The 27,373-nt window shown below is 48.5% G+C and overlaps 1 protein-coding gene across 1 annotated transcript in view; it reads left to right on the top strand.

The window, feature by feature from the left end:
- Positions 1-27,373, top strand: part of SerT (Serotonin transporter) — a 429,862-nt gene that overhangs the window by 163,081 nt on the left and 239,408 nt on the right. Inside the window, exon 6 of the mRNA XM_077655629.1 lies at positions 16,664-16,802. Within this exon, the coding sequence (XP_077511755.1) occupies positions 16,664-16,802 (139 nt within the window). The remainder of the gene's footprint in view (positions 1-16,663; positions 16,803-27,373) is intronic.

The following is a 27,373-nucleotide window of genomic DNA, read 5'->3' as shown; positions in this document are numbered from 1 at the left end:
TTTAATGTCCCAGCAAACAACGTACTTCCCCAGGTGCACCCAGAAAGGATTGAAAGTCCCTGTCCCAGTAAAACATTTATCGAACGTTTCCAAGCCGTAGAGGCAGGACAAAGAAACACAAGCAAAAGGAAAGTGCGCCCACTAATGGCCTAGAAACGTTTTTTCGAGTGTGCTAAACAGAAACAAAAACAAATCATAGCATTTTGGTCCAAGAAAGGTAACTGGGAGCAGGTTTTGGTGACCAATGCTTTCCAACAATAAATACAAATTGACTCCTCGCTCCCTTTTCTCTCTCTCGCGCCAAAAGCTACGGGGAGAGGTTTTGCTCTTGCACTCGCCGTTTTGAGATATCAAACAGTTTTGCTCGAACAGCCCAAAGAAGCGCATTTCACCCCGCATCTCTCTCGTGGGCCGTCGGCTCCATGCTGCAGGCAGGCAGGCGACGGCGGTCTGCCTTTTCATCGCACCGCCGGGAGCGGCGGTCACCAATGTGCCAGTCTTCTATAGTGTTTCCAACTTCAGCACGGTGCGGCGGTCCCTGCAGGCATCTCCAACTACCAGCAGTGCTCGTTGCGCCGCTGCCTAGCAGAGGCGCAGTAATGGCCTCCCGTCGCTCGCCCGGCTTCCTCCCTGCGCTCGCCCGGCTTCCTCGCTGGACGGAAGCCATCTTGGGCACACGTATTCGCGCAGCCCCTAGCCACTCGCGCGCAAGCCCTAGCGCGCGGCAGCTCTTGCTCTCATCACTGGGCTGTCGCGAACTTCGTAGCTACGGTTTCATGGCAGCTTTCCCGCGCACCTCGGCGTGCCCACATAATTCCTTTTGGAACTGATGCAGCGCCGCGCGGCGCATCGGAAGTCTTTTGCGCAGCTTCACGGTCCTACACCATAATGGCGCTCTTACAGGCGTCTTTCGCGGCAGCAGAATTCAAGGCAATGGGCGACTCCTAGCGCACACTCTGCATCCCTGAGCGCCTCCGGCGACTGTGGCGTGTTGTTGGTGGCAGCGTGGCTGTCCACTGCGGTCATAGGCGGGAGAGATCTTCGGAAGCCCACCAGACCTGCTGCGAGTGCCCATGGATTAACCTGCTCTACCTACATTGCCGTCCTGTCGCAGCGGTATAGTTTGTGTTGTGTTCGCATCGCTGGCTTTCAACCCACTTCCACCGGATTATTTGCGCCTTGTCCCCTTGATCTCGCCTCCCACGCCGTATTGTGCCGCACGCGCGGTCTGCTATACCATGGGTGCGGCGCGCCAGGGCTCCTACCTCAAGACGTCCCCCCTTTCCATCCGGCTCCAAGCAGTCTTATCGCCACACTTAGTCACAATAAAATAAAACGGGGTTGTAAAGAGGATGTAAGGCGTATGTTTGAGCGTTCTCTATGCCGTGAGAAGGGGCAGGACCAGGACAGAAGGCTGCGTTGAATTCATATATGTATATATATATATATATATATATATATATATATATATATATATAGTATATAGTTGCAACATTTCATTTTATCTCCAGGTTTCCGTTGGCAACGTCGTCAAGGTATGTTGGTTTATGCTCGTTTTTTTTATTTTCGCCTCGTAGCATTAATTTTTTTTCCTGTTTTGATAACACGCTCAATCTTACTCCGAGGCTCTAGCGAGGGCCAAACCGAGAGGGAGGTTTCACCCTGCAGAATATCTGTGACCTGAAACCGCGTATCTGTATCGTACGCCCACATCGTCTTTTCTTTCGGCACCCAGGTAGCTCTTTACATGCGTTTGCTTTTGCGTGTGCATATACGCTTTTGTACCCTTTAGAATGTTTGCTTTAGGTCCATCAACTTTCAGCCCCTATTATGTTTTTATTGCTTTATTTTTTCAGATTTCAAGGAGCTAGAGAAAAATTTAGCTATTATTATATGCCGGTGCCGTAGTGCTTTGTACATTGTGTGTTAAATGGTGCATACATATGAGTCTCCTGTTTGTATTCATTGAAATGCAAAGAGCACATCTAATAAACTGAAATTACATCTGTATTGAGCTGCTATTTCCTGTTATATGGGTGGGATCGGGCGAGTTTTGGAATTCACATTTCCTGTGTGTGTAAAATTTTGGCACATTTCATGTTCTTGTGGCGGGAGCAGCGCAGCACGAAACAAAGATCTGAGAGGCGGCAATCAACGCTGACTAACAACCAGATTTTTAATCCACGTTCGATTGAATATATACATCTTGCTCGTGCAATAAGGAAAAAACAGGAGCATGAAAAACGCATAATTTGTACACGTGGTAAAAGATTAGGACAACGCACGCAGATAATCAATCACGCTGGCACGAAACGCTATCGAAAGTATGCTGACGTATATACGGTGCTCTTTTGTCGGATGTTGAAGGCTTCTTCAATCTCCCTGGTTCGTTGATCAAAAAATGACGTGATGACCATTGTGTTGCTAAGCGGCAGGTCACATTCATGCTGTCTGCAATGTTTTGCTAGTTCACTGCTGATGGCGTTCTTTAAGGACCTTTTGTGCTCTCGAAGCCGTTCATTCAAACAGCGCCCTGTCTGACTAATGTAGGGGCGTCCGCATGAAAGAGGTATTTTACAATCCCTCTTTTCACACATTTCACATGTTTTTTCCGGTGCTTTTTCATTCATTTATTTTTCTTTGCTGGCTGTTTACTTTGGCGCAGAGGCTTCTTAATTGGTTGGGTGCTGACATGAGCACTTTTACACCAGCTCTTTCGCCTACCTTTTTGAGACTGAGGGAAATGTAATTAATGTAAGGAGAGACCGCGTACGGCTTCCTTTCTTCTGATGTGGTTGTGATATATTTTCTGCCTCTAAGTGCTTACAGAATCCCTTCTGCGACACTGGATAGCAGTCTCGTCGGGTAACCTGCTGCTTTCAGCCGACTGTTCTGGGCGTCAAAACTGCCTTGAACTTCATGATGACAGGATCTCGTCTATGCGGTTCTCATTTCAACTTTTGCTAAGGACTAGAAAGATTAAAAGAAATAGGAGAAGAAATAACAAGTGAACTCCCAGAAAGCAACGTTATGCGATTTCTTCACTTGACGCTAGCCTTTCTAGGCGCTCAGATATGCTGGCGATACGGACCACGAAGCTAGAAGGGACTGCTCCCCTGCACACCTGCGCACTCCAAGATCAACAAGCGGGGGTTGAAAAAAGCAGCAATGAGAGCCGCATTGACGAGATCCTGTCATCATAAAGTTCAAGGCAGTTTTTACACCCAGAACCGTCGGCTGAAAGCAGCAGGTTGCCTGACGCGACTGCTATCCAGTGTTGCAGAAGGGATTCTGCAAGCACTTAGAGGCAGAAAATATGTCACAACCACAACAAAATAAAGGAAGCCGTACGCGGTCTTTCCTTGCATTAATGACATTTCCCACAGTTTACAGAGGGTAGGAGCAAGAGCTGGTGTAAAAGTGCTTATGTCAGCACCCAACAAATTAAGAAGCCTGTGCGCCAAAGTCAACAGCGAGCAAAGGAAAAAATGAATGCAAGAAAAACATCGGAAAAAACAAGTAAAATGTGTGAAAAGCGGGGTTTATGAAATACCTCTGTCAGGCGGGCGCACCTACATTGGTCAAACAGGGCCCTGTTTGAATAAACGGCTTCGAGAGCACAAAAGATTTCTAAAGGGCGCCATCAGCAGTGAATTAGCAAAACATTCCAGAGAGCATGAATGCGCTCCGCAGCTTATGAACACAATGGTCATCCCGTCATATTTTGATCAACGAATCAGGGAGATTGAAGAAGTCTTCAACATCCGACCAAAGAGCGACGTATGTGTCTGCTTATCTTCAATATCGCTTCGTGACAAAGAAATTGATTATCTGCGTGCGATGTCTTAATATTTCACCACGTGTACATCTTGTGCGGTTTTCATGCATTTTTCCCTTCTTATATCAGTGAGATGTATATATTCGACGAACGTGCATTAAAAATCTGGTAGTTATTCAGCGTCGTGTCCCGCCTCTCTCTTTGTCTCGCGCTGCGCTGCTCCCGTCAGAAGATCATGCACCAACCAGCCCAAATTTTCACCTTGTTAAAGCACATTTCATGTAAACAGGTAAGTCTGAATGGCCTAGCGAGCAAGCATTCACGCGCGTGGACAGATCTATTACACCACCTGTAACGTAAGCATGTGCCTGAAATTTGGCAAATATGTGCGCTTAGATGCCTGCAGTGTGCATGAAAAAGAAGAAATAATTTTATGGTGTCAGAGCCAAGAAGTCTAGCATTAACCTTTAGGGGTCGTGCCTGGGACGCACAACGTTTTGGACACGGCTAGTTGTGGGGAGTTTTTTGGATGTCTTCGGGAAAAATGAGCACCTCCTGGGGACATTCTAAATGTCCAGATGGGGTATTTCTGGGAGATATTGAGGAGGTTTTGTGCTTGTTGGGGTGGTATGTTGTGGGACGTTCTTCCCACCACGGACAGGAGCCTTTATAACGGCTCGGGAAAATAATGTGGTACTTATATGGATTAGGAAAGGTGTCGGCCTGGAGTTGTCTTCATTCAAGCGCCTCCTGAGCATTTAGCCTTTTATGCGGTGGGGGGTATTGCTGGCGAAGCATCCTAAAGTATTGGAGCCGTTCACTGTATGCAGTGGGGATTTCGGGTGTGGTGTCCGGGTGGGGGTGTCTGTCGCTTGGTTGGTGTGCCCTCGAGCTGACAGGTCCGCGACCTCGTTTCCCTCGAACCCCGAGTTCCCCGGAGCCCACGTGATTTCTGTTGGAGTTCGTAATTGTGTACAAGGGAGGTTGTTGCAAATCTGACCAACTTCTTGGGGATTCCTCCTGCGAGAAGAAGTCGACATGCCGCCTGGGAGTCCGACACAATCTGTACTTCTTTGCCGTGGGTATCTCCGTACTGGACGGCGAGCACTATCGCGGCCGTTTGAGCTTCGGTGACCGTGCAGTGCTTCAGGGAAACGCTGGCCACTTCTTGGAATGTCGAGGCCACCACCACTGCCGTGGCACGCGTTGCGTCTATGTGTACGGTGGCGTCTGCACATAGAGTCCTGGAGCTGCGGGCGACTGTGCGCTTTAGGTAGTCGATCCGAGTGTTGCGTCGGCCCTCGTTGTGCGAGCGTGACATGTTCTTGGGCAATAGATTTGTATGAACCCTATTGCGGTATTTAGGTGAAAGTTTTTCCGTCTAGTCGAAAACTTGGAGATCGGCCAGGAAGCCGATTTTTCTCAGTATCTGCCTGCCCGTTTCTGTGTGAATGAGTCGCTCTCGTTGTTCGAGGAGAGTGTATGATTTCTTCGAAGGTGTTGTGAAGTCCCAGTGCTTCAAGTTTGGCGTTGGTCGTATACAGGGGCAGTCCGATGGCGTGTTTGTGTGGCTTACGGATCAACGCGTCCGCTTTCTTGAAGTATTGTCTGAGAAGTGTGATACGGAAGACAGTAAGAGATGCGGCTGAGGACAAGCGCCTGCACCAGTCTTATTGTGTCTTCCTCGCATGCCCTTTCTGTTCCTGGCCACTCGGCGTATCATTCGGGCGATTTGCTGGGTGGCGTGAGACAGGAGCTTGAAGGATTGTGTGGCTTTGCGGTCGCTTTGTATCCGGAGACCGATTATGCGGACTAGAGGGGTTTCCTTGACCTGGGTGCCTTGAAGTAGGAGGTTGATCAGGGTGTCTTGGGATTTGTAAGCAAACCCCTTGACTCTGATTATTTCTGATTTCTCAGGGGAACATCGCAGGCCGCGGCATATCGCTTCTCTTTCAACGCATATCGCTGCCCCTTGTAGCGCTTGTTCCTTGGCCGCCAAAGAGCCTTTGGTGGTCCAGATGGTGATATCGTCCGCATACAGAGTGAATCCAATATCGGGGACTTCTTGCAAGGCCTTTGCCACTCCAATCATGGCGACAGGAGCTGGGAGATGATGGATCCTTGCGGCGTGCCATTGTTGGGCATGCTCTTGACGTCAAAGGGTGTTTCGCCTGTGCCAATCGTGGCCGTGCGGTTCGAGAGGAAATTCTTCACGTATTGGAATACCCGTTCACCACAGTGGAGGTTATTCAGTTCGTTCAGGATGGCGCCATGCGAGATGTTGTCGAAAGCTCCCTTGAGATCGAGAGCCATGATGACGTGCTCGCATTCTCTCGGGATGCCGACAAGGACCTCGTTATGCACAAGAAGGAAGGCCTCTTGCGTAGAGAGACCCACCCGGAATCCCAACATTGATGGGTGGAAGAGGTTGTTTTCTTCTAAGTAATTATGCAGTCTTCTTTGCCCTACTCGTTCGTACAACTTGCCGAGGCACGATGTAAGCGAGATGGGTCGGAGGGCTTCAATTGTAGATTGTTTCCCGCGTTTGGGGCCGTGAGGTTCGAGAGGAAATTCTTCACGTATTGGAATACCCGTTCACCACAGTGGTGGTTATTCAGTTCGTTAATGATGGCGCCATGCGAGATGTTGTCGAAAGCTCCCTTGAGATCGAGAGCCATGATGACGTGCTCGCATTCTCTCGGGATGCCGACAAGGACCTCGTTATGCACAAGAAGGGAGGCCTCTTGCGTAGAGAGACCCACCCGGAATCCCAACATTGATGGGTGGAAGAGGTCGTTTTCTTCTAAATAATTATGCAGTCTTCTTTGCACTACTCGTTCGTACAACTTGCCGAGGCACGATGTAAGCGAGATGGATAGGAGGGCTTCAATTGTAGATTGTTTCCCGGGTTTGGGGCCGTGAGGTTCGAGAGGAAATTCTTCACGTATTGGAATACCCGATCACCACAGTGGAGGTTATTCAGTTCATTCAGGATGGCGTCATGCGAGATGTTGTCGAAAGCTCCCTTGAGATCGAGAGCCATGATGACGTGCTCGCATTCTCTCGGGATGCCGACAAGGACCTCGTTATGCACAAGAAGGAAGGCCTCTTGCGTAGAGAGACCCACCCGGAATCCCAACATTGATGGGTGGAAGAGGTTGTTTTCTTCTAAATAATTTTGCAGTCTTCTTTGCACTACTCGTTCGTACAACTTGCCGAGGCACGATGTAAGCGAGATGGGTCGGAGGGCTTCAATTCTAGATTGTTTCCCGGATTTGGGGATTATGATCAGCTCCGAGTGTTTCCATTTATCCGGGATGACGTTCTTCTCCCAGAGCGAATCATTGATATATTCTGTCAGGTCTCGAAATTGAGCGTTGCTGAGGTTCCGGATCACTGCGTTGTTGATGCGGTCCACGCCCGCCGCCGTATTTCGGGCGCACGAATGGGCCGCAGCGTAGACTTCCGCCGTAGTGATAGGAGCGTCCAGGGCCGAAATGGGATTTCCACGGTACACGACCATGATCGGCGGTGTCGGCATTGTGCCGACGTATCTGTTTTCCAGGGCTCGGAGAAGCGCTGCATCGTCTCCCGCGAACTGATGAGCGATGCACTTTAGCGTAAGAGTTGATTCAGTCTTGGACTTCGTGGGATCGATTAGGTTCCGCAGGATAGTCCAAGTACGCGATGTCGCCAGCGTGCCTCTCAGCGACTCGCAGAACTGTTGCCCATTCCTTTGAGAAAGCTGTAGGGCATACGGTTGGGGCTCCTCTGTGAGTGTTTCGATGTGTTTCTTTAGGGGACAATTCAGGCGTTGACGCTTCCACCGTCGCACTAGTTTGATTCTTTGCTGCCATAGCTTAAGCAGGTGCCGACCGATTTCCGGCGATTCTGGCGTACACTGTACTATCTCGGTGGAGGAAGCATGCGCCTGTCTTATGGCGTCGCACCAATTCGAGAGCGACTCGATGGCGCCCTCTGGAATATCTGACTGTCTGAGTTTAGTCCAGTCGGTTATCAGTGCCGGACCAAGGTTTCTGCGAATTTTCGTCGATGTGAGCGATGTGCAGAGGATTCAATGATCACTTCCTAGAGTTTCTCCGAAATTGGTCCACGTGACATGGGTGACATTTTTGACGAGTGTCTCTCGTGACGCTCTTTCTCTCTCTCGCCGGGTAGGCTGGATCAGTGAGGAGTTCGAGGTCGAGAGTTATCGCCCTAGCCACTGAGGCTCCTCTTGCCGAGTGGATGCGATATCCCCAGTCTCTGTGCGGGCGTTAAAATCGCCGACTAGGACAAGTTGGTTATTTTGTGCCTTTTGCACCGCCGCCGTTAAGAAATCTGTAAAGTCATCTCTCGCTGGGGTCGGTGGTATGTACACATTTACGACGGATGTGCTTTTTCGGCCACGCTTATTAGGCACTATTTCGACCGCTAAGTCCGGCACAAGTAACGTGTGCTCGACAACGGTAACATCTTTTGCAACCAAGGTAGCAACCGTCGGCATGAGGGGATGAACGACCGTGTAATATCCCGGCACGGAGGGGGCTCTGTCGGCCTTGACCTCTCCCAGGCATATCAAATCGGGTCTTATAGGAGCTTTAGCAATGAATTGCTTGAGGAGACTTAACTTCTGTTGGAACTCCCTACAGTTCTATTGCCAAATTTCGACGTGTTCGGTGGGTGGCTGTCTAGGGTGTGGGGCCATATTGGTGGACATGCGGGGCAAGGAAAACGCCCGCCTCACTGCTGGTCGATTCTGCACGACTCCGATTTCGGGCGGGGCCCGAGTCGCTCGAGGCGGCACGCTTTCGCTGCGTAGACCGGAGGGACTGCATGCGTGCCGCGTTTTGTGTTTGTATACTTAGAATGTGTTCAATCTGCGCTTCTATACGGAGAAGGCGCAATTCAATTTTGGTCTCAAGGAGGTGCGTGAGTTGGGAGGTTACCTCTGTTTGGATTGTTTGGTCAAGACGCTCTGCAAATCGGGAGAGCTGCTCCTGTGTGACGTACGTCGGACTAGGGACAGGTGGTTCTTTTTGCGCGAGGAGGCGATCTAGTTTGGCATTGATATCCGCTATAAGCTTCTAATGTGTTGCTAGGCGGGTTTCCTGGGCCGCGATTTGGGCCTGTAGTTTAGCAGTTCGGGGGTCAGTTAACGAAGGAGGAAGGGAGGCCGTAACCTTCTCTTCTCAGCTCACCTGTTTCGTCGTCGGTGACGGCTTGTTTTTCCTGGGCGCCGGTTTCGGTGGGGTCAGGGGCGGCACCGGGGTCCTGGTCTTTGATCGGGAACGATTCCCAGACTGGCTCGCCCGCCTGATGACTTGGCTGCTCATTTTCTCATCATCTGAGGAGAACCTGCGGCCTTTGTGGACTCCCGGCATCCCGTCCTAGCTGGACTTCCGGCCCTGGTTTGGGTTGACTGTGTTGGAGGAGGCGGGAGGTTGGCGCACAGCTTTCAGGAGTCGCGGCCAATCTCTCGCGCCGGTTTCGTGCTGGTCCCCGCAGAGGCCGCGCTTGGGTTGGCATTTGTGGTCGCAGGTGGGCTGCTGGTTCCGCAGAGACGACATACCTTGACTTCAGTGTTGGGGCATACGTCGGGCCGGTGGCCTGGTTGCATGCACGTTGCGCAGAACTGCCGCGCCGGACGATACGGATAGCAAAGAAATTCCGCTCCTCCTTGGTAGTCCGTTCGAGGCAGACATGGTCCACTAAAAGCGAGAAGAGCCGTTGTGGAGGGGCCGAGAATCCGGGCGTGTAGGATTTTGCTTCTTGTGTCTCTCACCCAAAGAGATGCCATGAGCGATTCTGGGGTTTCGGTGGACCGGATTCCGTGAATGACCTTTCTGAGTGTGCTTGTGGGGAGCGGGGTATAGGGCCGTACCGGGTGGACTTTGCCGTCCAACTTAAGCCCTTCGAGGTTACTGAATTCTGCCGCCCAGTTTTCGCACGGCGTGCTGATGACAAAGAGATTAGAGCCTCGGTGAGGACAGACAACGTACCTTCCCTGGATCCGTTGTGGGTTTTGACGTGAATGGACCACTGCTTCTGAGAGCATGGGTGTCGGTATTTTACAAAGGGTGAGACCTCCGGTCGGGCGAACCACGATATTGATGTATCTTTGGGCAGAGGCGGCAGACGAGGTCGACCCGGGAGGCGCCTTCGGTCGTTGTGGGGAGTGTCTTGACGAGCACTCACGTTGTATTCCGTGACCATGCTGGTGGTTTTTGGCAGTATTCTGGCTGCCCTCCTGAGCTTCTTCGCCCGGCTTCTTTTAACGGCCAACTCCAATCCCGGCCCTTTGCCAGGTAAGGGGGGGGGGGGGGGGCTCGTCAGCGCCGGTTGAAGTGAGGGGGTACATTCTTAAGAAAAATCCTCGTCTTGGGAGTCCATATCGGAGTCTTGCTCAAAGATGTCGAAATGCTAGGGTGGGTTTAGGTCCCTAGAAGTTGATGGGTCCTTGGCGGGCCCGCCATAGCGGGCTGTCTGGCTTTAGGGATGGCGGGAAACAGACGGGGCTCCAGTAGTGCGGAGCCATGTAGTGCGGAGCCATGCGACGTGGGCCGGGAAGGGACGAAAGGTCACCGGCGGCCGGGAGCGCGACCAGTTTCTAGCAGGCAACTAGCAGCTTGCCGGAGTCAGGCGGGGAGCCCTTTCCGCGTACGTCTCCTCCGGTCGGCGGGCGCGGGGCGAGTCTCGTCATGCGTCAGGACAGCCCCGGCTGGGCGAGGAGGGAAGTGTTCCGCAGGGGGAACCAGAAAAAGTGACGGGAGTGCCACTTCGAAGGTTACGCGAAATTCCACGGAGCCGGCGAGGGTCTCTTCGGGATCCGGCCAGCGCCGTGAGCGAGTTGCAGCCGTATGCTCTCGTCACCATCCGCGGAGGGCGCACGGAGATTCGTTGTGCTTGCTGCTGGACTTCTGGTTGCAGGCAGTGAAGTGAGCGCCGCAAACGCGCTTTCGGCACCTTCCCCAGCAGATGCTCGGGGATGGCTTTGCCCCAAGAATGCGGCGCGCATGGGAAGAGCCGGCCGCCATTGTCGGCGCATACAAAGGTTCGCCGCCGATACCTCCGAAGTCTCGCCCCTGTCCCAGCCGGTAAATCTGAAGCCCTTTTCACGTAGCTTTCTTGTTCCGAGGAATGCCTCGTTGATCTGCTGTAGCTAGCTGGCACGCTCTGTGTACTGTTTGCAAGTGTATTAAATAACATATCTTTGTTCACGCTTTGTCATACCCCCTTTGTTCCCTCCAGCACAAACCCCTCTGCGGTTAGCGAGCGGAAACGGTGCACCTGGGGAGTGGGAGTGCAGAGCGGAAAGTGGTCCCCCATATTTCGACAAAGGCGCCCAACGTAGTGTTTATTGGTAAAAATATCATAAAAAGGAAGTTAAAAGATTTTTGCCAACCCCGGCATCAGCTATCTTTGTGTCGGCGGCACCTGAGCTGGGGCAGCGAAATAAAGGAAAGCAGGCAGTATGAAGAAGAAAAATGAACGAGGTGAGGGGACAGCAAGAAAGGGCATAGGGAGTAATCTTATATACACTGTTTACAAATGGTAATAATAAAGTTGTCCAGGTTGTGCGCGTGTACAGTCAAGAAGGAAAAATAAACAAAAAACATGCGCACAACACTTTGCACACAACAGCTGGGGTGGGGCGCCCAGCTGTTAAACATCCGAGGTAGTGCACGGGGAGCGTTCGGTCACAGCGCAGAACAGACGGGACGTCAAGCCCGTCTGTTCGAGAAATGCACAGAGGCTCAACATAGTTCGCTCATGGGTGCGCGCACTGCCCTGCGGCCACAATAGTGTCTTGAGCGAGTCTGGGAATATGCCCAGCGCTGTGTAGGCCGCGAGCATATCACGACGAGCATCAGCGAACGCGGCACAGCGAACGGGCAGGTGCTCCAGTGTCTCCACTGCACCGCACCCATCATACACATCACTCGTCGCGAGTCCTTAACGCACCTGGGCGCCCAGCGTGGGGTGAGTTCTTTGGACGAGGGACGACAGCCAGGACAGTCAGGTTACTTTGCCGAAACTGATGAAAACAAACCCTCGCAAGTTCTGGAAATCGACAGTACCTAGTTACAGCATTTGCAATAGTATTATAATTAATGGCGCTATGTTTCAGATTCACTGAAAATCGCTACTGCTTTTAATACCAAGTTTAACTCCGTGTTCATGGTGGATAACTCCCCAGTTCCTTTTTAAGTAGCAGGTCATATCCTCCCGTTGAAGATGTCGTCATCTCTTGTGCAGATGTTCTGAATACGATCCTCCAATTAGATACTAAAAACAGCTGTGGTCCAGATGACGTACCCAACTCCTCCCTTGTTCGTTGCTAACATTGGACAAGTAGATAAATCACCATAATCTTCCGTAAATTATTATCCATCAGCACTGCTCCTCACTCCAAGAGGCTTGCGAACGAAACTCCGTTGCACAAATCCGGTAGCACGCAACAACTGCATAACTACAGACCCATTTTCCTAACTGCCATTGATGTAAGTTATTCGAACACATAGTTTATAAACATATCATGAAGTTTATTGAAGAACACAATATCCCCAAACAATTGCCAGCATAGTTTTCGCCGAGCATTGAGCAGTGCTGCGCAAATAACCGAATTCATGCACGACATTTGTCGGTAATTAGACCTAGGTACACAGATTGACGGCATTTTTGTTGACTTTTCCATAGCTTTCGACTCCGTCCCACATCCAAAACTCCTCCACAAACTTGACTCTGTTCTACATAACCCTTCCCTGGTTGGTTGGATTTCCAGCTTCCTAACCCAGCGTTCTCATTCGATACATTTAAGTGCATCTATTACCCCCCCCCCCCCTCACCGGTTAGGGTTTCATCCGGCGTTCCACAAGGTTCCGTCTTAGGCCCGCTGGTTTTCTTATTATATATTGATGATCTGCCACATCGCATGTCCGTTAAAATTCGTCTTTACGCTGATGACTTATTCCTCTATTATAGCATTAACACTCCAAATAACCATGAATTGCTTAACGACTCAATTCCTAATTTTTGTAGGTGGTGTAAGGAGTGGCATTTAAGCATTAATTTCTCTAGAACAGATTCCATGCCTTTTTCTGGACGCCCGTGTCCTTCACTTTTCACGTACAATCAATTTTCACGGTCAAGATTTTGAAAGGGTAGCATCATTTAAATACCTCGGTTTTCATTTTCCACAAGACATGTTCGGGTCGAAACATATTTTCTTTATTGATTTAATACTGTGGAGTCGCTTGACTCCAAACAGGTAGGAGCACAGATAGAAGTAAAAAATAAACAAGATATAGACGAGCGTCATGCAAAAGCAAACAGATGATACGAAATAAAGAAGCAAAATCAAGGGTTTCACATACAAAAGGCTCTCATATTAAAAACAAACATTTATACTTTCGGGCTATTAACTACACACTTCGGCAATTCATTCCACTCTGTAATCGATTTGACAAAAAAATGAGTGTTTAACTGTATTAAAATATGCACGAAATTCTTGTAGCATTCTTCCATGGTTGTAACGCGTACTTGCTCGCGAAACAGGAGTAGTATAATCATGAGTGCTTAGTTTAATCAGATTATTATATATTAGGTACAAACATTTCAACCTTGCTTCAGTGCGCCTGGGCTGAAGAGATTCTAGGCCAATAGAATTGATCATTGCTGTTACATTGTCTGTTCCTTTGTATCTTTTGCAAATAAAACGGGCTGCGGTCATTTGCACTGTTTCTAATTTGGAAGTATTCTTTGCTGTAAATGGGTTTCATAAACAACAGGCATATTCCAGACGAGCCCTATACGCTGCCAGTTTCACATGTTTTGTGGCCTTCGGCAGTTTGCGTCTCAAACACGATAGAATCTTCAGAGCTTTCCTGCAAGTAATATCGATGAGGGCATCCCAGTTTAGGCGATTAGCTATCTGAATTCCAGGGCATTTTACAGACGAGAATTTCGGGAGTGGTACGCCAGCTATACAATACTGATGAGTCAGAACAGTTCATTTTCCACAAATTCTGAGTGCCAAACATTTATTAACGTTACGAAACATCCCATTGCTGGCACCAGCTTGAGAACTTCGGCAGGTTACTGTTAAGCTTAATTTGGTCAGCTGTGGAATTAACTAAGGAGTGTAAAACACAGTCATCAGCATCGGAATCAACCACATTAACTATGTCATTTACATAGATTGAAAATAGGATAAGCCCCAGAACTGATCCGTGTGGAACGCCAGATGAAACCGGAAGTGCATCAGAGTACTCATCGCCAAAATGAACATATTGAAATCTGTATTCTAAGCAGGCTGTAATCAGGTCAATAATGTAAGGATTGATTTCGGCAGTGTAAAGCTTTCCTATCAGTTTAGTGTGGGGTGCCCTATCAAAGGCTTTGGCGAAGGCAAGATAAAACAACAGGACTTGTCGGGCTAGTTGGTTGATCATAATGCAAAAAAGACGAACTGCGCAACAAGAACACGGACGAAAGGGAGGCAGACACACTAACGCAGACTTACAACTTTACTAAAGGAAGGAATACAAGGCAAATATATATAGCGATCCCCAACGCACTTGGCTAAGCATTGTGCGGACTGCACAAAAATGAAGCAACGGGACTGTGTACCATGGTTCGAAAAGACGGAATTTCTGGCCAGATTGAGTGACAAATGGGAGCGTCTCGTCGTCGAAACATTTTACATCGGCACTACGGACAACTGTGTTAGCAAGGCTTCCATTTCCTTATCATCCAAAGAATTTTCGTTTTTGCGGGGGCATGTGTAGCCTAGTGGCCTGTTTGTGCCCTGGTGATTGAGCAGTGCCTCCTGATTGCGTTTGATGCTTTCGTTGTTCATTTGATTAGCGATCTCAGTTTTGTTTCGGTTCTGTCATGGTTTGAGATGTTTTCCTACGCTTTGGATTTAATTCACCCCCTTTTCTAAAACCGTTGTTGTCTTAAACTGTTGTCCCGTCTTTCATCTTTTTGTTTTTTAAATGACTCGGTGCCTATTTTCACTGTTTTTGTGACGTAGCTTCTTGAGCTGATTCATGGTTTTTGTTTTTTTTTGTTTTTTTTTACCTTTTTGACCTGGTGCTTTTTTCACTGTTTTTTTTTGTTTTTTTGACGATGACCGATGTGGTTGTTTTTGTTTCCCGTTTTGTTTGCTTTCAAAAGGGGGAGTGCTTTGTCTCTTGGTTTTGGTGTCAGCACCTGCGCTTGTAAGCGGTTCGAGCTTCAGTGGTTTCAGATGGCTACAGTGGTGTGGTTTTTGTTATGAATTTCCTTACTTTGCAGAACGCGTAATTCTCAAGTGTGCACTGTCGCTAAGCGTTCCTTTGCTTTTTGTTTTCATAGAAAGGGCCGGCCCGGTATAAGATTATCTTGTAAGCGGTTGGTTCTTGTGTGGTCTGTTTATTGCCTGGGCAGATTGTCACGTGCCATATTGATCAGATTTGAAGTGCGTTGGGGATCGCTATATATATTTGCCTTGTATTCCTTCCTTTAGTAAAGTTGTAAGTCTGCGTTAGTGTGTGTCTGCCTCCCTTTCGTCCGTGTTCTTGTTGCGCAGTTCGTCTTTTTTGCAAGATAAAAAGCGTCGATTTGTTGTTTGTTTTTCATATCATATGTAACAATGCTTTTAATCGTCTCGGTTATCTGCATCGTACATTATCCAAGACGCCAAAGAATACCAAACTGCTGACATATAAAACACTTACCCGCCCCATTCTTGTTTACGGCTCACACATAAAACACTTATGCCGCCCATTCTTGTTTTCGGCTGCGTCATATGGAGTCCTCATAAGAAATTCGATATTAAAAAATTAGAATCAGTAAAAAGAAAATCAGTACGCTTGATCTTTCACAACTACGGCCGAGATTTTTCCCTTTCTTCCCATTATGCAGCCTCAGATCTGACAGCACTCTCATCTCGCTGCCGCCTTGAATGTTTAAATTTTTACACACACTGGTTCATTCTTAGCGCCTTCGTTTACTAAACAATTATTTGAACTTTAGGACACCTTCCATCACCAGAAGTTCCCATTGTCTGAACCTCACTCCTTTGTCGCACTGAGGTGTTCAAACACAGCTTCTTTCCCCTGGCGATTAAACTTTGCAATTCGCTGCCTGGAAAAGTCCCCTCGCTACCCATTGACGAGTTCTTGGTCGCCATCACTTGTTAGTGACATTTTAGTTTTATTTTTTTACACGTTTGTATTTTTCTGCATGACATATTTTCTCTGCCTGTCCACTCCTGCTGAATCGTTATTAAGGCTGCATTATGTGTGGATAAATAAATAAATAAATAAATAAAATCGCAAGCATTTGCAAATCCCAGTTGCAATGTTTCTAGAACCATTTTCATTCAGGTACAGGTATGACTAAGCATTTCTCTCATGCCAAACAGCACACTACTGCTCTTCAGGATTGTTTTTTTTATTGTCATCTGTGAAATGCACTAAATTCTTAATGCAGGAAGTAAACCTGGTACCCTCTCTTTATCTTCTACCACCATAGTGGCTCCTCTAGTCGATGGGGTGGAATATATCAACGGCTAATTGTACAGTTGTCTCTCGTGTGGCTTATGCAGGGAGGATTAAAACAGTCCGTACGTATTACGAGTCTCATAGCGACCTCTGTAGCTTTTTAAAGTTAGAGCTAACGTAAATTTTTGCATGAAGTGTCACAATTTCGGCACAATTTATAGCACCTTCTTTTTTTCCAATTATGGTGCCGGAAATCTGGCTTCAAAGTGCATTCTGGGCCAAGAATAGAATGATCTTGTGGCTTTTGCTACACAAAAGAATCAACAAGCCTTACAACCTTCCGTAACACGCCGACTGCTCAACGAACAACGGCGGCCTGTCCTCCTCTCCGCAGGCGCCAGGTGCTCCAGATCCACCTGTCCGGGGGTATCGACCAGATCGGCGGCGTCCGCTGGCCGCTGGCGCTCTGCCTGTTCGCCGTCTTCGTCCTCGTCTACTTCTCCCTATGGAAGGGCGTGCGCAGTACGGGAAAGGCAGGTGGCCAATTGAATGATCCTCCGCTGCTGAGCCACGTAAGGCCGGAATTGCGCACCCCTCTTTGAAACAGGAGTCTTTTATCTGCCAAAGATTGTGCATTGTATGCATACTGTACGCTATGGTATGCTAGTGGTATGGTATCTATACGGCGGTGTGGCAACCGCATAATTGTGACTGAACTAGGACAAAAGAGTACGTTTTCTTTTGCTTGTGGCAGAAATGATGTGGTGGGTTTAAGCCTGTGTTATTCGCGATGCAGTCGTTGCGACTGCGCGGCAATTGTCCAGCTATCTTAAGTTGCCGTACTCCACACTACTCTGGCGGCACCGACAACTGACTGAAAAAAAAACATGAAAATTGCTTTTTGGGAAAAGGAAATGGCGCAGTACCTGTCTCACATAACGGCAGACACCTGGACCGCGCCGTAAGGGAAGGGATAAAAAAGGGACTAAGAGTATCGCCTACGCTTATATCGCTTTCCTTCGTATTTGTAATATAAAGTATAGAAGTCACCAAGGTGCGTAGGATTATACTCCACGAGTTTTTCGTAATAAGACTGTTCACAAGGCCAGTTTCGCGTGTATATAATCAGCACGAAAAATGAGCTGCGAATATTAACTGTATTTCGGCACCTGTTAATTTGCTGTAAATTTTCACATTATCTTTCTTGGCGGCTTGCTCAGCAACAAAACAAAGCAAATGTTGGGTTTATCTCTGGATAATGTTAACTACATGTAGGTTGATGATACGATGCGATGGAATATGTCTTCGTGGTTCGTAGCTGGAAAATTACTGTTACTCAAAGACAACTTTCATCAAAAGATTTTTTCTTCTTTATAACAGGAAAAAGAGTAAATAAATAGAAAACTATTCAGACTAATTCACTAAGAAACCTGATCAAATCAGCATTTAACCAGCTATTTTAAATCAAAGTATCCGCCATCAGCATTGCCAACAACCATAAGCTTACTTTGACCTCGTGTGGTTTCGACACCAGAAAATCAGTGACAGTGGCCGGCATTATCTCCAAGCAGGTGGCGTACTAAGAATTCGTTTCAGAGATCTTGGCATCTTTGCCATCTTCACTTCCTTGCAGAGACGCCGTGTGTCTTTGCAAAATTAACCAATTTTCTACATCACCGAATTTTTCAAAACATGGCGTATATTTTTAGAGTGTTTAGGCAGGCTCAAAGCCAAACCATTCCCAAGATAAACTAATTATCTATATCTTAGATGCTGTCATCCGCCAAGAACAGACTAATTGAAGTATTATTCTCCCACTGATCAGCGCTACAAATTAAAAAAAATATAAACATTCCCCCCCTGTGCACCTTGGTTTCGGTGACTGTGGGCTTGCTTCGTGCGTTTGTCAAACGAGCCGCCTCATTTTCTTTGCCTTATCTGCTAATATATATATATATATATTGCCACTCCATCTTCGTCTTGTCTGAAGACGTAGATGCGTGATGGTGATGAATATTTACAAATCAGGAGGAAGGTAGCGCACTGTGCTTAAACTTGCTCCCCCTACTGACGAAAACGATTGGCCTGGGCGCACGTTAGAGCAAAGTAGGCCGACGGGCGAAGGGATTTAAGCGCGACAGGTGAACAATCTCTACACTGCGACAACGTCGGTCATTGACAGGATGGGCAGGGGCAAGGCGATAGTTCACGGGGGACGTTCGTTCAAGTACAGTGTACGGACCAATAAAGCGGCTGAGAAATTTTTCGCACAACCTGGGGTTGCGCGCTGGAGTCCACAGCAACACCATCATCAGGGAAGAAACACACTGCACGGCGTTTGAAGTCATAGGTTCTTTTCCGGGAGGCTTGGCAGGCGTCAGTGTTCAGGAGGGCAATGGTGCGATAGGACGCAAGACGGGAGGTAAATTCGTCATAGGAGATACCGGAAGAGGTTGTGGGGGCAGAGAAGAAAGATGCTTAGAGAGGGAAGGTAGGGGGGCGACCATACACAAGAAAAACGGGGAGAAGCTGGTTGTTCAGTGCACGGCAGTATTGTAGGAAAATGTGACAAATGTGAGCATGGCGTCCCAGCTTGTGTGGTCTGGGTAGATATACGTCGACAGCATATCTAAAAGGGTGCGGAGAAACCGTTCGGTGAGGTTATTGATCTCGGGGTGATAGGCTGAAGTTGTTTTATGGATGTTTATGGAAGCGTGAAGAACTTCGGCAAGGGCGCTAGAGAGGAGTGACTTGTCGCGGTCACTGATAAGGGCACGTGGGGCTCCATGCATTGCGCAGAAGTATGGCGTTGAGGAAGAGATGGGCGATCTCGGAGGCAGAGCCGGAAGGAACGGGGCCGTTTCAGCGTACCTGGTTAAGTGGTCGATGGCTGTGGCGATCCAACAGTTGCCCAATAGCGTTAGTGGTAAGAGACCGTAGAGGTAAATCGCGACTTCCGACTTCGAAGGGTGAGAAAGGACAGGGAATAGGTTTTAGAAGGTCAGCAGGAGGAGACGTGTAGCGTTTGCGGCGTTGACAAGGGATGCAAGATGCAATATATTTAGCGACAGAGGTTTAGAGGCCAGGCCAAACGAAACGGCGCTTGTTACGGTCATATGTTTTGTCGAATCCTAAGTGGTCGGCCATAGAGTCGTCATGAAGCGCCAGTAAAACTTCACCGCGAAGAGAACGGGGAATGACAGGCACCCAGGCGTGACCCAGGGGGCCATGATAGTGCCAAAGAAGTGTGCCGTCGACCAGCTTGAAACAGTTAAGTAGGCGACGGAGGGGGGCAGTTGGAGGCGTCACAGCACCATTCAGGCTATCGGTGAGAGTCCGGCAGTAAGAGCCGGCCCGTTGTGCTGAGGCGAGATCGCCGAGAGCGGGAGCGGGCATTTGATCACTGGCGGCGGCTGTCAAGGCTTCGGTATCTGAGGAATTAGCAGTTTCGAGCCATGTAGCAGCATGAGGAGAGCATGGAGGGTGTGCCGAGGCGAGAGAGCAACGAGAGAGCGCATCGGCGTCTTGGCGTTTTTTTCCTGATTTGTAGGTGACTGTGAAATCATACTCCTGGAGGCGGAGAATCCAGCGGCCGAGGCGCCCAGACAAATTCTTCTGTGACGACAACCAGCACAGCGTATGATGGTCAATGACGATGATCAGCTGGCGGCCGTACTAACAGGAGTGAAATTTCTGAACGGCCCAGACAAGGGCAAGGCACTCTTGTTCAGTGATCGTGTAGCTCTGCTCCGCTGCAGTGAGGGTAAAACTAGCGTTAAGAAATCACGCGCTCGTTCGAAGAGTGCTGGCGCTGCAAAAGAACGGCACCAAGGCCGAATTCCAATGGCGTCAGTGTGTAAAATCGTCGAGGCGTTGTCATCGAAATGCACCCGTATCGGATCAGATGTGAGAGCTTTCTTTAGAGTCGTAAAGGCTTCCTCGCAGGCTTCAGACCAAACGAAGAGCATGCTGGCGCCAGGATGCTTATTCAAAGGGGCGGCGAGGGAGGCAAAACTGCTGCGGATGAAGCGAGGAAAGTATGGGGCTAGTCTGAGGAAACGGCGCAGGTCTTTATTATGCTGTAGGTGTTTGCAGCGCACACGAAACACGGACAGACAGAAAAGGGAACGAAACACAGCGCTGTGTCAGCGCTGTGTTTCGTTCCCTTTTCTGTCTGTCCGTGTTTCGTGTGCGCTGCAAACACCTACAGCATGAAAAACCAACTAGCCCAAGAAAAGACGATTCTGGTCTTTATTAAGTGATGGGCGGGGGAAATGCATAACTGCAGCAAATTTATCAGGTTCAGGTTTTATGCCCTTCCGACTGACAACGTTGCCGAGAACTTTGATAGAAATGGAAGCAAAGCAACATTTCTTTGTGTTTAACTGAAGTCCGGCCGCGGAAAGAGCACTTAGAATCCATCGAGGCGAGCAAGGTGCTCACAAAAGTCGAGGAGAAAATTACGATGTTGTCCAGGTAGCAGAGACAAGTTTGTAATTTAAGCCGCGGAGTAGGTGTTGCCGGAGCATTGCACAAGCCGAACGGCACAACGTAAAATTCATATAAGCCATCTGGTGTGGCGAAACCTGTCTTCTCTTTGTCCTGTCCATGAATGGGGATTTCCCAGTAGCCGGATCTTAGGTCGAGACTAGAGAAAAATTGAGCACCTTGGAAATAGTCGAGGGCGTCGTCAATCCGAGGAAGTGGATAAAACATCCCTCCGAGTGATCTTATTGAGGGCGCGATAGTCGACACAAAAGCGTACTGAACCACCCTTTTTTTGTACCAGCACAACGGGTGAGGACCAAGGACTTGAAGAAGGGCCTATGATGTGGCGCTTGAACATGTCGGTTACATTATTTTGAATAATTTTGCGCTCACTAGAAGACACGCGACACGGGCGACGGCGAAAGATGCGCGAACCGTCAGTGTGGATGTGATGCGTAGCCGCCGAGGTTTGGTCCAAAACGTCTGACCGGATATCAAAAGAAGCGGCATACTTGTTCAAGACGGCAAGGAAATCTGTTGTTTGAGAAGTCATGAGATCATTGCTGATAGTAGCGGAAATAGGTGCCGGAGTTAAGCATGGGACGAAATGGCGAAGCTTGATGGAGGCGAGGAAAGAATAGTGACAGGTTGAGCGGTAGATACAGAAGCGATTTTAGTGCCGGCGCGCAGAAGAATGGGGAATGGGCTCCGACGTAGTATTGAATGCATTCAGAAGGGCAGTCCCATTGACGAAGCGAAGAAAGGATGCGACGAGAAGAATGCCTCTGGCGAATAGACGGGAACGGGGTGTGGCGAAAACGTCCCCGGCGTTTATGTGAGCGGAAGCAACAGAGAGGACATCTTCGGAGCCGGGATAAAGTAGATGATCTGCGGTGTTGATCAAGTGACGAGAAGGCATCTAGGAGGGTCAGAAAGGTCGGATTTAGCAACTTGCAGAGTAGGAGGGCAACACGTATTGAGAGCTTGCGCGGAGTAGAGGAAATCCCAGCTGAGGATGAGGGGGTGAGCACAGCAGGGAAGTACAGCCAACTCGATGTGGTGCAGGATGCCGTTAATAGAGGCGTGTGCTGTACACAGACCGGAAGGATGCATTGATTCTTCATTAGCTGCCCGGAGAGAAGGACCGCAGTAAGGATTGCGCACTTTGCGAAGATGGGAACACAGAGCAGAACTGATGACGGAAACAGCGGCGTAGGTATCAATTAATGCTTCTAAAATACTGCCTTCAACATGAACGGTTAACATGTTCGACGGTGGCGGAGGAGGAATTAAAGGTTGGGCGGGGGTGCTGCCTTACCTCCGGAAACTGCACAATTTAGTTTTCCGTATGGCGACCAGAGGTCTGAGAAGCTGGACATAGAGGCGACGACCAGCGGCAGAACGGTGACGGGGAGCGGCTGCGCGACGACCGGATGTTCGACGAGCGGTCGGGAGACGGCGACGGAGAGGAGAAGCGGGGAGGATCTTTGGGGAGAAACGTCAGCCAGTAAGGATACAATGAGTACTTGTCGTCATGATGAGGAGCATTAGCTGCAAAAGTAGGGCGGTAACCATACGATGAGTAGGTTTTGTCTTTGCGGAAGTGACCAAACTGGTTACGCACGTCGCGCTGACGCCGACGACAAACACGGGCAATGTGTCCCCGAATTCCACAGTAGTAGCAGATAGGATGAGGCAGAGGCGGCCGCCCAACCACTGGATACATATGGGCTCGCTGGGAAAGGAGGCGACAGTGCTGGACGGGCGGCGAATGTGGAGGATAGACGGGAGCAGGAGACGCAGCAACCTGGGCATATGTGGGCACACAAAGGAGTATAGATGGTTCAGGTGCCGCGGGGCGAGGGACTGTAGTGAGCTCGTTCTTGATGAGATCACGCAATGGCGAGATCGGAGGCCGGTGCTGATGAGACTCCACCGGCGGTAAGGTGCAGCCGTGCAGCTCCTCTCAGATGATGGAGCGAATGAGAGAGCGCAAGTCCACATCGGTTGAAAAGCGGGGGTCCCAAGCGTCTTGCAAGCGGAGCGATTGAAGATCTTCAAGACGATGACATTTGGTGCGGACGTCGTGGACTGAGGTTGGATTTTGGCTAGCAAGTGCGTTAAAAGCAAATGAGTCGAGGCCTTTAGGAATGTGACAGACCTGATCATACTCACGACATTGCATTGTTAACACGTCGACACAGGCCTAATACATCTTCAATATAAGACGTGTAGGATTCGCCGAGCAGCTGGACTGGTTTGCCAGTTTTGCACCAATACTTCCGATAATTTGCCGAAGCTGCGAGGTAAAGTGAGTCCAATCCGGGATAGCATCCTTGTGAGTGACGAACCAAGTCCACCATGGCGGTTAAATAGAAGGAGAAGTTAATGAGCTGCATGACAGAGTACCAACGATTGTAGGCATTTACTTGGTTGTACTGGTCAAGCCAGTCCTCGACGTCATCACCACAAAAACCCGCAAATGCAGGAGGCTCGCGCTGAAGGGTGGTGACGGTCCATGTCGCGTGTCCAGGTGACGAAGGGGCAGCGGGTGCGTTGGAGTCAGGACTGCTGGTGGAGGGATCAGCATGAAGGAGAAGCACACCGGCTGAGTCACCGGGAAGGTCAGCGGAAGCGTCACTGCGATGTTCGTCGACGGTTTCCATCGTGGGGGATGGTCCGACCAGGTGACGACCGGAACGTAGCTGCAGTGTTGCGGCGGAGACGACGCAGGATCGAGAGCAGCCTCCACTGCTTGTGAGACTCTGGACTGAGCGAGCTGTTATTGCCACTCGCAACTATGGCGGCCACTTCTCTGAAGACGATTATGCGTGATGATGATGATGAATATTTACAGGTGAAGAGGAAAGTCGCACACTGCGCTTACAATATATATATATATATATATATATATATATATATATATATATATATATATATATATATATATATATATATATATATATAGTAATTTTCTTTAAGCGATTTATTAATCTAAGTATTATTATCCCACTGATAAGCATAACACATTAAAAAGAAATTAACGTTCCCCTATGCACCTTGGTTTCGGTGACTGTTGGCTCCCATCATAAATTTGTCAAACGGGCCCCTCATTTCCTTTAACTTGTCTGCTAATAGCTTAACGAGGGTCTCGGTTCTGGTAGTCTTATGCCATAGGTAGCATAAGAGGGCACTCTCACAGTTTCCGCTCTCGCCGTTAGATGACGTTCTATGTCACGCTCGCGGTATTACAGGACGTGCTACGTCCGCCGCTATGGTCGGGGGTGGCGCTGGTGAACACTCTCAAGGCTCGCTTACACCCAGTAAACATAAATACCCACGAGAGCAGCAGATTGGACAGCCGTCGCCGTAGCTCAGTTGGTAAGAGCACCGGACGCGATATTCGGAGGTCGTGGGTTCGGAACCCACCGGCGGCATTGTTGTTTTTTCTGCTGCTCTATAAGTAATTTTCTTTGAGCGATTTATTAATCAAAGTATTATTATCCCACTGATAAGCATAACACATTAAAAAAAAATTAACGTTCCCCTATGCACCTTGGTTTCGGTGACTTTTGGCTCCCATCATAAATTTGTCAAACGGGTCCCTCATTTCCTTTAACTTGTCTGATATATATATATATAAACAAGGCGTGTCGTTTCTCGGTATTAGAGTGTTATTATGCAGCTTGTATTTTCTTTTTCTTTATGTTATGGATAGAATCTGCATTCTCGCGTTTTAAAATGGCTGTTCCCGTATAGAAAAGTTTTCATCGTGCTTACGAATTAAGCAACCATTCGTCCGAACAGGGAGCGTAGGTATGCACAAACGTAAAAATTTCAACGGGCATCAAAGGGCGCATGCTACCCGGGACCCCTTCGTTCGGAGAGTGTAATTGCCGAATTCGGCCAAGGAGCCCAACAATCACAGAAGCTGATTACGCCACCCGTGCAGGGTCTGGAAATCATCATCAGCCTGACTACACCCACTGCTTATTGATCTATGCTACTGCCTCTTAAATTAACGTCTTGTTTGCATCGGCTACTGTATAGATTTGTGCGCAACTGTCGGCTACTTTAAATATCTTTTTCACATTCCTAATTACATTGCCTTCTTTTTCCCTTAACGCAAACATCCGATTTTTACCTGTGCTTAGTTTCCTCTTCACAGAATTTAGACTACCTCACTTCTTTAGAGCATTCTCAATTTTCTCTTTGTTAAACCTCCTTAAGTCGGCTTCCTTGCACTTATTTATTAACTTTCCTAGCTCTGCATTTTCAATTCTCTCTGTGGGGTTAAACGCTTTCATTATTTGGCGCTTGCTAATCAGGTCTTTCGTCTTCTGAGATAGTTTGCCGGTATCCTGCCGAAGCATTCTACAGCCTACTTCTACGGCGCACGTACTAAAATAGCGCTGAGATTATCGTTCATTACTTCAATATTACGAACGTCGCCCTCAATTAAAACATAATATCTGTTCTGCAACAATATGTTGAATTCCTCTACCTTCCCTCTCACCACTAACATGTTAATGGGCTTCCGCTCCACTAGTTTCTTCAGTTCCCTCTTCAAGCCTAGGCTAATTGGATACCTTACCATGCTGTGGTCCCTGCAACGCACCTTTCTGAGAACCTCCACATCTTGCACGATACGAGGTGAGCGCAAAGCATGAAATCTGTTTCAATTTTTTTCTTACCCTTGGGGCTCTTCCACGCCCATTTCCTTTTCTCTAGTTTTAGGAAGAAGGCATTGATGATCCGTAAAATAAATCTATCTGAGAACTGTACTAATAAATCTCCCTGGTTATTCCAAGATCCTAAGCCATTGTTGCCTACTGCCTGCTCTCCAGCCTGCTCATTCCTTACCTTGCCACTGGAAAGTAGCTCATCAGCAAGGCTAGATGTTGACGCGTAGGCCCGTGCCACCTTCAGTTTGTACACGTTGTTAAGCATAATTATGGTAGCTACCGCCCTTTCGTTGATAGTATGAAATTCGCCTATGTTGCCAGCTATGTCCTGATTGATGAGGAATTCGACAGCTAGTTCTCGTCTGTCCACTAATCCACGATAGCATCGTACGCTCCCCCCTTTAGTACTGTATACGCCTATCACCTGTCCTCCTAACTCCACTAAGCCCTATGACATCCTAATTAAGACCTACTATTTCCCCTGGACAACTCTTGGCCTGGGGAGGCGTGCGTTGTCTGTTCTGGTCACCGATTTCAGACCGCACCCTAGGCCTCGTTATGCTATTCCATCGACACAGGGATTTATTTCTTTTATAAATCCGCTGGTAAGTTGCGTCGGACTGTGATCCGAACCCTCTGGAAATACCTTCAGCTGAACTATCCAAGGAAAGTCGAAAGAACAAAAGCCGGCTTCCTCTTTTCTGCCACACCACCTGCTCCCCTCGTCCACAGTCGTCAGTCGAGGTAATAAATCTCTCATCCCAGCAAATATCAGGAAAACAGCAGAAAAATCTACCACATGCCGGCACGAAAACGCACCCGACGAATTGCAGCAATACTTTGGTCGGTGGTGGTGAAAAGCCTTTATTTAATGAAAGAGGTGAGGCTCTTTAAAGAGCACCGCAATGGGTTGAGTCCGCAGCATAAACGACAGAAGCCCCTTCACCCACTTTCCGCCTTCACTTTTATGCCAAGGAGAAGAAATAATACCCCTGCCACACGGCAAATCTAATGTCATTCCCATCTAATGACATTTGTTCGACTTAATGTCATTTATTCTGCGTGCTGATACACAGCCAAAAGTAATGCTATTTGCAAATGATGGCGATTGCGATGGAGAAAAAGTGCAGCATAAAAACATTTCGATCTATGCTTCAATATGTTTCGAAAAGTATTGTTTTGCGAATGGATACCAATTTCAAAATTTTATTCCTCGTTTCAATAACGCGTTGATCACTGCTATCCACCAGGAGTCCAAGCCAAGCCAAAGTTCAGCCAGCGGCGGCAGACAAATGGCGGACGTCACTACGTCGCTTTGTGCAATGGATTCGCGGCAGCGGAATGCGATCGCTGCGAGTCTATGCTTGCGAGCACGAAGACGCAGCAGGCTGGCCCTGTACAAAGGCAGATTAGCGGATCCAGCAAGAATAAATAACAAACAACTCCGAGCGCACAACTACCGCAGCAATTGACACAGCCAGCACTCCGGACTCCGGCAACACAACGCACGCGCCTGCCGCTGGCTCATGGGCTGGCTACGGCTGGCTTTGGGCCACGCTACACAAAAAAGCCAAAAAACATGCCTGCTCGTCCATTCCGGTTGGCTGGCAGCGAGAGTGACAGTTTTATTTTTTCTGGTGCTATTCGGTATTATTATATAAATAAATGAACGACCACAGAATTATACGGGCGTTGAAATATTATAATGCTTGTGTCGCGTTTGAAATTTATGTTCGGTGCATATTCTCACCAAGTCTCTGGTGTCGAGGGAACACATTAGCTCGGAGTTTGCTGGCGAATGAGTTCCCCAAACTCATTCGATACCTAATGTCGTTTTCATCGAATGCCATTATATTTTCTCGTGTGGCAGCAAACTAATGTCGTTTTGAACGAATTTCATTCGATGAAAATGACATTAAATTTGCCGTGTG

Source organism: Amblyomma americanum, chromosome 2, assembly GCF_052857255.1.
Source record: "Amblyomma americanum isolate KBUSLIRL-KWMA chromosome 2, ASM5285725v1, whole genome shotgun sequence".
In the NCBI taxonomy this organism is placed as follows: Eukaryota; Metazoa; Arthropoda; class Arachnida; order Ixodida; family Ixodidae; genus Amblyomma; species Amblyomma americanum.
Note: the sequence above shows the minus strand (reverse complement) of the source record. Positions and strands in the feature narration are given on the sequence as shown.